The 12780-nt window shown below is 38.1% G+C and overlaps 1 protein-coding gene across 3 annotated transcripts; it reads right to left on the bottom strand.

Moving 5' to 3' along the window:
• Positions 1 to 1195: 1195 nt before the first annotated feature.
• lrrc28 (leucine rich repeat containing 28) lies at positions 1196 to 12696 on the bottom strand. Of its 3 annotated transcripts, none has more exons than XM_041783250.1 (10): positions 12554 to 12696; positions 9473 to 9706; positions 9283 to 9323; positions 8372 to 8409; positions 8080 to 8217; positions 4442 to 4648; positions 4256 to 4358; positions 3954 to 4138; positions 2431 to 2590; positions 1196 to 2274 (listed from the first exon to the last, which is right to left on the bottom strand). In XM_041783250.1, the coding sequence occupies exons 2-10, from the start codon at positions 9638 to 9640 to the stop codon at positions 2205 to 2207; spliced, it is 1110 nt and encodes a 369-aa protein (XP_041639184.1). In that variant the 5' UTR covers positions 9641 to 9706; positions 12554 to 12696; the 3' UTR covers positions 1196 to 2204. The 3 variants fall into 3 exon arrangements, with proteins under 3 accessions (XP_041639184.1, XP_041639347.1, XP_041639265.1); XM_041783413.1 differs by having other exon boundaries at positions 4442 to 4582; XM_041783331.1 differs by lacking the exon at positions 12554 to 12696 and adding an exon at positions 11731 to 11848.
• Positions 12697 to 12780: the final 84 nt, after the last annotated feature.

The following is a 12780-nucleotide window of genomic DNA, read 5'->3' as shown; positions in this document are numbered from 1 at the left end:
TACGTTATTTTAAGCAAACTGGGTGATTTTCTGCCATTCTTCTTTACAAATCCTCTCCAGCTCAGTCAGGTAGCATGGGGCCGTCTCTGCAGGTCTCTGTAGAGATGTTCGATAGGGTTTGAGTCAGGGTTCCTGCTGGGGCCCTCTAGGACATTCACAGTGTTATCCATGAGCCACTCCTGTGTGGACTTCGCTGTGAGTTGAAAGGTCGTTCAAAGGATTTAAATATTTATTTCAATATATTTCAGTGTTTTGTTTCTTATAGATTTGCAAAATGTATAAGATTCTACACTTTATCATGATGAGATACTGAGTGTAGATTAATGAGAATAAAAATGCATTGTTTCTACTGTAACATTAGGCTGCAACAGAAAAAACTGAAAACTGCAGTGGGTCTGCATACTGTCAGAATGCCCTGTACATAAGCAGGTCAGGCTGATGACAAGCTTTTTATCCCACATCACTTCTTACTGAAAAACCAGAGTTGTATTACATCATCTTCCCTGGATGATTACCTGGGTAACAGGATGAGTGCCTCTCAGATGTGTGGCACACTGTGATTTCATGACTGTATGTTGTGTCTTTTTGTACAGTATGAACATGCAGCATGTGTGTGCTATTTCATACGTGCTGTCAGCAGAGATGTGATAGTCCCACAGGGAGAGCAGAGAGCCAAAGCACCAGGCAGAGAGGATCATGGTCTAACACTCCTCTAAACACAGTATTGATCCCAGTAATGGAGCTGCTCTGTTTTCTGCTCCACCTCTGCACCACCCTCTGTTATCACTTCACCTACATGCACACAGTACAGAGGCTTCAAGTGTTCAGGGTTTTCAGAACCCTTTCAATGATCAGCATGGATATATGCTCTTTGTTGACATGCCTAAATGTGAGATGATGATGTGTAGAAATGTCACATATCCATTTATATAAAGGATTTTGTTTTCAGAGAATGAGAATATTTGCAGCCACATCAGTGTCAAATAAATGCAAACTCCTTTGAAATCAGTGGTTCCTAACCTTTTTCCTGAGCTGCCTCCCAGAACCAGCACAAAAAGTGATACATTGCTATAAAAATCAATAAAAGTCTTCCCAGAGTGAAGCCTGTTATAGCTGTAAAGGGGGGCCAACTCCATATTGAAGTCCTGAACATTTTTACAATCTTATGTTGGTGTTTAAGAAGAAAACAAGACACTTAAAAGAACAAATATTGTTTACTATTTTACTGCCAAATGCAACACAACAAAAACAAATGATAAATAAAAATTATACAACACACAGTAATGAACCAAAACACACAAGAGTCAGTTCAACAGGAGAATCAGATGCTGCAGGGGTGTCACACATTACACCCTAGAGATCAAACTTTTAACTGAAAAAGTGTGAAGATGTCTGAACTTGACAACAATCTGAACATTCAGGGACCCTGGAGATTTAAATAGAACACATTTCAGTGTATGTTATGATAAATATTAGTATATGAAAGTTTTCCAAAGTGGTAGAAAATGTTTTATGGACACCTTCACTTCAATATGACATCTCAGTTCAGTTATCTGTTGTTGTTTTTTTTTAATACAACATGTATCCTTGGCTTGTGTTACTGATGTGAGTTTAGACTTTATAAACACACTGACCTTGTTACATGTAGTTCACAATCTGAGCATCGTATTATTCCATGACAGGCCTTCATTTTCTTCAAAAACAGTCAAATAAACTTCATATCTCAACAAACGATCAATGTTTATAGCTCAACTCCACAATCAGCTGGACGTGCCTGCTTGAAAACTTGTCTGAGTGAAAAATTGACTGGTTTTAAAAAATTAAACAGTGCTTTCTCTTGAAAAGTGCACATTTGTGAGTGTTTGCTTCACATTTAATACTGTTAGTTTCTATACAGAGCTAGTGAGGTGCACCATTCACACATATAAGAACTGTTATTTTAGACCCTCACCACACTCCTCCTTCGGGAACATCATGTAGGTTTGAGTCTTTGACTAGAGTAAGCCATGTGTTCGTCACCTGATGCTGCAAACATCATCTGCTTCTGGATGGTTCTTAGTTTTGTCAAAATCAAGCACAAAGTTCCTGCATTGATGCAAAAAGACCCTCAAGATTCACACAAACTACAAACTGTTGTCTGTCACCTTCTGGAAACTGCCCAGCAGCTCCTGAGCAAAAAGGTTTTCAAAGAGAAGAAATCAACGTCATCCCTGCAGATCAAAGGTCCGGAGGCAGCGACTGGAGCAGCAATAGGCCACAAAACTGACAGTCGTCCTTTAAGAGAAAGAAACGTCAGGAAACAGATGAGCATGCATGTTGAGTTTAATCTTTGAACAAGATCTGCAGGTAATTAAACATTTTAAGGGGAAAACAAAAAAAGTTTCTGTCTGTAGGGAATAAAGGGAGAGGGGCAGGAGTGTTTGTTCTGACCTGCGGTGAACTCCTGCCAGTGCCGTCTCTCTGAGAGGGAACAGTTTGGGGTAGATGATGGTGAACATGGCCTGACTGCAGCGGTGGCAGTGTCCCAGGGGGAACTGTAGCAGGTCCAGCAGGCTCTTTGGGAGGGTGATGGGAGGCAGCAGGTTGAGGTCTGAAAACACATTGTATTTTTTGTTTTTATTTGGCAATCACATTAAGTTCTTTCAGTCGGATAAAGAAACTTGCAAAGCACCCTTTTTATCTCCAGTTCTGTTAAAAATCTATAGTCCTTTTATCTTTCCACCAATAGACAAGTAATGGTAGTAGTTTGACAAGGACTTAGTTTGACATTTAGATTGAAAATATGACTTGTGTAACAGTTTTTTCGTTTTTGCTACCTTTGGTATTTTTCACAAATTATAACAACCAGGTAACAAAATACTAATAACTGTCACATTTTTGGTCACTGTAATTGTGGTATGGAATTTGAAATTTTTGTTAGGTGTTACAATTACTGAAAAATAAAAAATGTGATTTCAGAAATTGGCCACTTTCATTTGTTAGCTGTGACAAATACCAGAAAACTTGCAACGATTACATTATTTACCACCCCAAAACATTTAAGTTGCTTTCCTTTGTTCCTGCTGTTACCAATGTTCAGATAAACAAGAGATGCTACTATAATAAACTGAGAAAGTGCTGTGTACAGCAGCAGAGTCACAGCAGAGAGGAGCAGGAGTCAGATTTCTCTTGTCACATGTCGAGAGACGACCTAGAGCTTTGTAAACAAACAGCTGACCAACAAGATGACAGACAAGCAACCAACATAAAAGATCAGTCATGCTGCATGCTCAAAGATACAGGCAGACAGCAGACAGAACATGCCTTCTAGACAGCACATGTAAAAAAACATACAGTCAGATCAAATACGGTGTGGTTTTTCACTATAATGTAATGTTATCACATTAAAATAGAGACTAAACAAAGCACTGATACCGTTAACTATTGTTTGTTAAAGATATAAAATGCAGTGTATTTTTTTTTTTGTTTTCTTTATGTCTGCATTTTTGTACACCACGTACCACTCTTCAATCTACATTTTTCTTTCAGTACAAATACGAGGCACACTATTTCCCTGGTTTATGCCAACATTTGAGGGCAGATCACAAAGTAGCTCCATTGTGGTGAGCTTTTATGCTGTTTGACGTCTGCCTCAAAATCTGGTGTGGAGGCTATGCAGCATGTGCATGTCAGACTGAAGCATGGTTTGAGATCAATTTAAGTCAGATGAACATGTTTTAATGCATTTTAAAAATCTAGTTTTAGGTGGACTAAGGTGATAATTTGACATTTTCTAACTGCATGTAAACATACTGAATTTGACATAGTGTAGAAGTACTTCTGAGTTGACAGAAGACTAACAAAGCACCATACTAGTAAAAGTCTATATCGTAAGGAAATTATTGACTGAAGGGAGGGTTCCTTTATTGAACGTAAAATGAATCAAATCTTTGTATAGAAAATATCTTTCTCACCTGTTGGGTGGTTGCTGTACATGCGGTGCAGGGTTCTCATGGCAAGCTCCTCCAGGGGAACCACATTATCTGTCCCAGAACCCACAACCTTCACTTCAGCAGGGAGCCCGACCAGAGCTTCGCTCAACGCCTCACCAAGCACCTCACCCAGGTCTCCCTCCAACACCTGGGCTGAAACACCGCACCTGAAACATGAGCAGCACACAAATATGACCTGAAACCTTGATGCAGCATTATAGAGCTACCAACACAGATGCACTGAAGAAAACTTTATACAACATCAGTATAGCAAAGTGTATTACCCGCTGCAGCCGATGACCTTGTTATATAAGTAGGACGGGAGGCCCTTTAGGTCTACATTATTGTCCACAAACACAAACTGCAGCTCCCGTGATCTGCCCAGATCTGAAACACACACACAGACATGAACACAGTCCTCGCTGTATCTTTATCTCTATGGTAACACACTGATAAGAGGTTATACTGACCGAGCGGTAGGAAGGTCAGACGATTAGCAGCCATGGAGAGCTGGTTGAGGCGGTGGAGCCAGCAGATCTGCCGAGGGACGTGGCTCAGCTGGTTGTGATCAGCTGTCAGATTCTGCAGGGACGCGCAGCGGTGCAGCCGATCTGGAAGAGAAATCAGCTGGTTCATCGACACGTCCAGAGTCTCCAGCTCCTGCAGATCCCCGATCTCTGTAGGACGTTGAACAAACAGACTTCACTAATGTGTCATGACTGGTTCAATCATAGATGAACCCAGACATCCTCCTTTTAAGGAATTGTTGCTGCTGCTGTCTGACCAAAGATAATCCCACCAACAAACATGACAAAAAGACTGAAAAGCTATTTTGTCCCAACTACAGTTAACCTTCTAAATAGTGAAGTGTTGCACTTCATTACAATATTTATAGCCAATAACCTTTCCACTAAATTTCTGATGTACAACTCCAATTCCAAAAAAGTTGGGTTGCTGTCTAAAATGTAAATAAAAATAGGATGCAACGATTGTCAAATCTCATAAACCCAAATTGTATTCAAAATAGAGCATAAACAACATGTCAGATGTTGACATTTTTCTTTTTTATGAAAAAAATTAGCTTATTTTTAATTTGATGGCAGCGAGACATCTCAAAAAAGTAGGGACAGGACAATAAAAGGCTGCAAAAGTAATTGGTATGAATGAAAAACAGCTGTAGGAGCATTTTGGAACTAATTATCTTAATTAGAATCAGGTCAACAGCATGGCTAAGAATAAAATGAGCATTCTAGAGTGGCAAAGTCTCTCAGAAAATGGCAACAGGTTAATTAATCTCCATAAAACTATGTCTAAAGGTTTTGAAACATTTCAGAAAAATGTTCCTCAATGTAAAACTGCAAAGATTTTGAATATCACACCATCTACAGTACATAATATCATTAAAAGATTCAGAGACTGGAGGAATCTGTGCGACAGGAACAAGGTTGAAGGTCAATATTAGAAGATAATGATCTTCATGCCCTCAGGCAGCATTGCTTTAAAACCAGGCATGATTCTGTGCTGAAAATCACTGCATGGGCTCCGGGACACTTCCAGAAATACTATCTGTCAGTACAGTTCAGTGTGCCATCAACAAACAATAGACACATTATCATGCAAAAAAATCATTAATCTCTGAGCCAGTCATTCAAAATGGAAAACTGTTCTGTGGTCAAACAAATCAAAATTTGCATTTCTTCTGGGAAAGAGAAGAGGAACGATACAGCCTGTTGTCAGTGGACAGTTCAAAAGCTTGCTTCAGTGTCTATGGCATGGGCAGCTTACACAGCTGTCTACAAATGGTGAAAAGTATGGAGGTTTTAAAGCAACATATGCTCCCACGCAGACAACGTCTCATTCAGGGAAGGCCTTGCAAATTCAGCAAGATAATGAAGTAGAAAAGTCCAGGTGCTAAAGTGGTCTGCCTGCAGTCCAGACCATTCACCAAAAGAAAACATTTGTGACCCAGGACTGTTGAGAAACTAGAACCATACAGCAGACAAGAATGGGACAACTTTAATCTCCTAAAACTCCAACTGGTCTCCTCACTTTCACTTTTCATTCTGTTTTTTTTTTTTTTTTAACATTTTAAACAGTGCCGCATTTTAAAGAAATATGATTGTTCATGCTCTTTTCTTCTTGCTTTAGTTTGTTTGATGGTTTGGTTGGTACTGGTGGCCATAAAACAAATCGTAACAGAGAACAGAGATATACCACTGATCCTTAGAAGTCAACACATCAGAATATCAATATGAGAAATCTTACTAAGGGGATTTTTTGTACATGGAATAAAATGCAACTTTATAAATTGAACTAATGATTATTTAGGATGAAAATTGCCATTCCATGACAACAATGAAACAAATAACTACCATTACCATGCCTTTGTATTTATGCACATCGTATCTGTAGCGCCATAATAATAGTTCCAAGTGTGTAGTTTCACATTGCATTACATCACTGAGGAAGCACAAGAGGCATGACAAACACCGCATGAGCTCCACCTTCAAAGATACTCAGGCATGCAAACACAAACACAGAGCTATTCAAGTCTACCAGCTCCTTTGTTACACAAATCCAGCAGGTGCCCAACATTAGTCTCTGTGTGTTACATTCTGCAGGTGACATGGAATAGGGGCAAAGATATCTGGGTTGAACTGGCAAATGTAAGTGGCAACTGACTAGAAGGGAGCAGGAAGATTCAGTCATTCAAGATGAATTACTTCTGGTGCGATCATACTTGCATACTTTTGTTGTCATACAGCAACTTGAACAGATTTTCAAATGTTTCTGTAAAGCTTTTTGGTAAACTTTTAAAAAGCATGACAACATGAGAAACAAATGTCAGTGTACTGGCATTATCATTTAAAGGTACAGTGTGTAATATTTAGCCTAGTAGCATTTAGCAAAACAAGCTTGGTTAAAATGAAACATAACATTTATAAGTAGATTGATCTAAATTAGTGTTAACATCTGATAACACATTTTTTAAATTTATGTTTTAAATTAACTCAGAATAAGCCTTTTATTCATACATAGGGAGGGTCCCCTCCAAGGACGCTGCCATATTGGATTTTTGCATTTTGCCTGTTTCTATGGCACCATAGAAGGAACCAAATAACAGTTAAGCATGTATTGATTTTTAAACTTCACTGGTTCCCACAGTTATCACCAGAGAAATGATCATCACACTCTGTTAGATGTTGATAGTCCCAATTTTACACACTGCACCTTTAAGTACTACAACAATCTGCATTAAGGAAAAGAATGTGCTTATATTTGTGGGAATATAAAAAGACTTGCAGTTAAAATTCCTGTTCATCTGAGTTAGTGGAATGCTGATAAATCTACAGTATTTCTCAAACACCTACAAAATGTGCGACAGCTGAAAAATTATATTGTTTGGCATGGACAAAGCAGCATGACATCTCTTTGCTGAGGTTGTTTTGTCTGATAAAATACCTCCTTCTGCTTTTTTAACATTCACACGCCTCAGTCATGTCGATGATTGCAGTGGAAAATGTCAGCAAAGTTTGTCCTTTTATCGCTTAATCTGACATGCACCTGGCTGCAGTGATAAAAGGCTTAAAATGCCTGCATAGAAATTAACAGTATTCTTGTTGATGGCCCCTTTTGTGTTACGAGATTAAACAGACACATAAATATAAGTTTCAGCCCGTTTTATTACCGGTAAAAAACTTCTTATGGAAGCTTCAACATCACAATCTCGAAGTGAGCAACAATCTTGTTAGTTAATGACACCTAGTATGAAAATAAACAAAGTCATCTTGATTTTAGTCTCAAAATATCAATACTTCTATTCCTTTTTATTATTTCAGGGACCTCTACTGCCCTCTAGTGGCCAAAGAAACAAATACAACTCAAATGTGGTTGGTGCTCTCACTACAGACAGGCTCTGAGCAATGACAGCAGAAGTTACATTTTAATCATTGGTATGCTAGTTTGACTTCACAGTGCATTAAGACTGACATATAATTAGACTGCTATTTAATTTGCCTCTTTTTTGTAATAAAAATGTCAACATAAAGTTTACCTTTTGTTTGAAGGAGAGTTTTTTGTAAGAGATACCAGTACAGCTGAGATTTACCTGGAGGAAGGCATTTCAGATGGTTATTGGACAGTCTAAGGTGCCGCAGTGACCTCAGTCGGCCGATCTCTGGACAGAGGAGCTGGAGCGCATTATTGCTCAGGTCCAGTGACTGCAGTCTGGCTAGGTTTCCTATAGCTGAGGGATCAGATTACAGCTGTGGTTATAATGCTCAAAAATAACTCAACATAGCTGGATAAAGCAGAACAAATGAATGTTTTCCAGTGAAAGCTAAGTGAAAAAACAAACAGAGCAGGCCCTGTGCATTATTAGGACAGAGGAGAGGACTTACCTTGAGGAATAATGACGATATTGTTTGAGTGCAAATACCTGAAATGGAAAAAAACAAGTTACAAATTGAATCTTTATTTTCATGCCTGCACCACACTGGGTTACTTGAGCTATGTGCAAATATAGCCTAGTCTAAACACAGTTACTTATTTAGGACAGCATTTAGACAATGACATTTAAGTTGTTGCACTAGTTGAGATAAGTGCAACAGAGGCAGAAATTTTAACTCAAAACTTGGGTCAGGAGTAAAGTCCTTCTTTTTGTATGGTTGTTATGGTGTATGGTGTTAAGAGCTGGAATGGCTGAGGAAGTGATGAGGAGGCGCATCACATTTTAACAGGTGTTTGGTGTCGGTTTAATCTCTCACAAACGCGTATCTTTATTCCCACTTTCACATTCCATCAGCAGAGATCATTTAAAAATAGTGTCATTACATTACTGTACCATAATGTTTTGGTTGACAATTTCACCACTTGATTTCACTGTTTTTCTAAATACTAGCTGTGGATTACGGCAGTAGGCCTTAGTTATCACCTAACTATAATGCTTTGTCATATTTTATATACATTTTTGTTGATGTTTATGGATTAATTTCAGTCATTTTTAAGCAATTACTGTGTTCAAAGACAATCAGGCAAGAGACTGTCTGTTGGAGCAGGCCCCTGAAGTCAACTAGTTCTATTTCACCCCAGTGTTAAAGTATATCAAAGATGCTTTTCACTTATTCAGAGTAAACCATAAAGATTTCCATAATTCACAGCCAGTGCATTGGTTAGAGCAGTCAAAAAGTCAAACATCTCTATTGTTAGATCTGATAAACCACAAACCAGCACAATGTAATATAACCTTTTGCTGTAAAATAAAAACTGTTTTAAAAACTTGAAGATCGAGAAAAGCTATATGAATACTCACAGTTCAATCAGATTTGGGAGCTTCTGAGCAAGATTATCAGGCTAATGGAGAGAGAAAAGGAAAAATAAGCATGTAAAAATTGTCTTCTGTATTATCTTCACTCTTTAGTAGATGAAAACTGCAGAGCTGTATCAAGCTCTGTTCTGGTATTTGCGATCCAGTTTAACCAGAACATGTAAAGTGTAAATACCAGTGTAGTGAGTGAGTTCCTCTTCATGTACAGTCTCTCCAGAAACTGCAGGCCTTCATCCTTCAGCAGTTCCACGGGGAAATTGTTCAGGTTTCTGTAGTTTAGAAACAGGTTCTTATGGCGCTCCTGCTTGGCCATGAAAATAGTCTCATGGAGTTCCGTCGCCATGTCGGAGGAAGCCTCTTCTCTCCTGCTGGAGGAGACTTGGCAGTGTCTCCTTCCTTTATGGCATTACTGTTTTGTAAAGGGGAAAAATGTTACATGAGGCATTAGAGGACAGCAGTGTTTGTTTTTTTTTTTGATCAATGTCATTGAGAGCAGGCAAAAAAAAAAAAAACAGTATGAAACAGGATTATTAGAACCAGGCATGCACTTGTACAAAATGTTCTATGGCTGTAGTTCTGGGTGTACAGGCAAACATACAACAGGGGCATATAAGTTTGTTCAAAGTTTTACAAATATGTGGTCATAGCAGCACAGTGTCCAAAAGTCTAAAGTCTACAGCTCCAGCAAAAATTCAGAGCATCCAAAATCTTCCTTAAATCATTGGGTACTCATAGACATCCTCTCCACTGTCTGTCTAAATAAATAAAAAAAAATAGGTATGACTTATTCTACAAAATGAGGTACTGATGTGGTAATCACCGACTAAGCTTTTCAAAATTCTAATACCTAATGTAGAAATGCACCGATTATGAAAATTAGTGCTGTTTCAATGAAAAATTTAGCTAATTTCTGGCACAATACTGAAACTTTTCTAACACTTGTTTTTGTCTAACACTCCTACTATATACATCTTCTCTTGTGTTTGACTATAAAAACAGACCTAGAGTTGCACAAATGTATTCTTTTGCCCCCTAAAAAAACTCGTTTGATTCAGCAGTAAGGTGTCCTAGACGGAATCAATAAATTGATTGGCTTCTGATATCTGTTCATACCACGTTATTAGCAGATGGCCAGTGTTTGTAAAAAGGGCTGAAATCAGCAAATTCTGATGTTAAACTGAAGCATCAGTGCATCCCCAACTTCACATTTTAAAATGTTGAAATCCCCATTATTTTAATGATCGGCTGCATCCAAATGTACCCAAGCTTTAGATATTGCACTACTTTAGTCAGAATTTAACCACAAAGAAAGAGTGTTAAATTACACAAATGTGTTGGGAATATATTTGTCCAATTTAGACGGTGTACAAGAATTTGCCTACAACTTTTGGCTATGTAAAAAATAATTATCTAATATTTGGGTGTCTTGGATTTCTATTTTGTTGCAATGATATACAAACAGGTATGGATATTGTTTAATCGAGGTTTGTGTATTTAACTTGACAAGCCATCAAACAAAGAAGAGCTCCAAGAATATTTGTGAGAAGTTGGAATAATGGCCATGTCAATGACTGATGCCGATTATTTATTAAAGCTTGGATTAAAGAATCAGAGTTATTCCAGCAAATTTTAAACTCTGAACTTTTCAAAAATTAATTATTTGGAATTTATGTTGTTTAATAGGAAAAATAAAATTGTTTTTAATTGTATTATTTGCGCTAAGAAAAAAATGCTGCTTTTTTGTTTACTTAACAGCTGAAAATGAAAGATCTAAATAAAAAGGTTTACTGAAAAGTTGAGAAAATTGTTGTGTGCAGTAAAGATGCGTGGATTGAAAAAATCCAGGCTGATGTGACACAATGTTTAAAATAACTATGTAGCTAAAAGCCAATAAAGATGCAGATGCTTAGGGGGTTTTCCATTGCTTCTTGTGGTGCAATAATCTCACTATGTCAACATTTTCTCTCATGTTTGACCACAAAAACAAATCCAAGTTTTTCCAGTAGGTCACATCCCAAGTCAAGTACTACATGTCTTCCCTAAATCAGCTGTTAGGTGTGCCAAATGACAGCATTAAATTGATACAACAAAAGATAAACAGCTGACATCTGTTTGTTTCCAGATTATCTGCTGATGGTTGATGTCTGTCAAAAGGCCTGATACTCGGCAATACTGATGTTGAACTGATGCATCTGTGCACACCTAGTGTGCAGCAAAGCGAATACCTTCATTTTAAACACAATCCTGTATATAACAGAATTATAGACGGCCTATATTTGCGGGGGCTCAATTTTTAGTGCCATGTAAATAAAAAAGGTCCACACCAAATCAGATAAATTTGCAATGTGCCATAGCATTGCACAGTAATGTAAAAACGTTATAACAGTTTGATAACAAAGCAATATTAAAGAGTGCATATCAGCTATAACTCACAGTTTTTAAGCTAGTCTGCTTTTCTCGCGTATATACAAAATCTGTGTTTGCAACATGACCTGCAAAAATATCTCACAAAACACAAAAGCATTTCATGTAAGATAAACATTTCATGAAGTACAGGAATACTGCAGAAGTTGACCTCCAGGGCCACCGTAGTTTTTCAACACTGAATATGTATCAATCAATCTCAGGGCAGATGATGGCTAAAACCAGCTTCATGTGATTGCATCAACATGCATTGACATCAAAAGTGTACTTAGGCTCCCAAAAATCAAACAAAAACAAAAAACAGGCCAAATGAACACATGCTGATAGAGAAAACTTCCCTGATCCACATGAAATTACTTTTTAGAATTTAGACAGTTGACAAAGTCTGGATATAAACACCAAACTGAGAAAATATAATCGAAGTTGTGGAGAAATGTTTAATGCAACACGTCAAGAGTGCATTTAGCTCAAACACAGGCCTTAACGATGATCATAGGTCTTATTAACGGTGCATTGTCGTTATTTCTTCTCCGGAGCTGTTTACTATTCCGTGCTGCTACTGGAACCAATGGATGCTTTGACAGGCCACTCATGGCTAATGTCTAATCTGTAATTAATTTAATTAACGGAAATACCTGGTGTTTAGCACACCAAAGAAACGAAGCTGCATTGTTAAACAGTAAACAGACAGTGCAGACTGCAGACAGTTATCTTAACGCAGACTAGCTGACGTTATGTTCTCCTGTCACTCTAGCACAGTTAGCATGCAAGCTAAGTGGCTGCTTTCGCCATCGAAAACACAAACCTCACAGAGAGCTTTTTATGTATTTACCTTAACAGTGCAGGGCCATTTTATTCTACCTCATTCTCCACACGCCCATGTCCCGGTAAAGGCCAAATTTATGTTAATAAAGGCATAAAAGGTACCGCTACGAAGGGGTGCAGGAGCTGCAACAGTTATCTGCCGTAAACAGCGCGAGACGTCACTGTTTGGGGCGTGGTTTGGGGGGTGCACGTCAACGGTAACGCCAGGCTTCTTCTGCTGCCCAATTTATTGTT

This window comes from Cheilinus undulatus, linkage group 1, assembly GCF_018320785.1.
Source record: "Cheilinus undulatus linkage group 1, ASM1832078v1, whole genome shotgun sequence".
NCBI lineage: Eukaryota > Metazoa > Chordata > Actinopteri > Labriformes > Labridae > Cheilinus > Cheilinus undulatus.
Note: the sequence above shows the minus strand (reverse complement) of the source record. Positions and strands in the feature narration are given on the sequence as shown.

Coding starts and splice junctions, on each gene's coding strand:
- lrrc28 (XM_041783250.1), bottom strand. CDS start 9,640: ATGGCGACGGAACTCCATGAGACTATTTTCATGGCCAAGCAGGAGCGC. Junction 4,139..4,255: donor AAGGTCATCGGCTGCAGCGG/GTAATACACTTT, acceptor CTCATGTTTCAG/GTGCGGTGTTTCAGCCCAGG. Junction 2,275..2,430: donor CTGGCAGGAGTTCACCGCAG/GTCAGAACAAAC, acceptor TTTCTCTTAAAG/GACGACTGTCAGTTTTGTGG.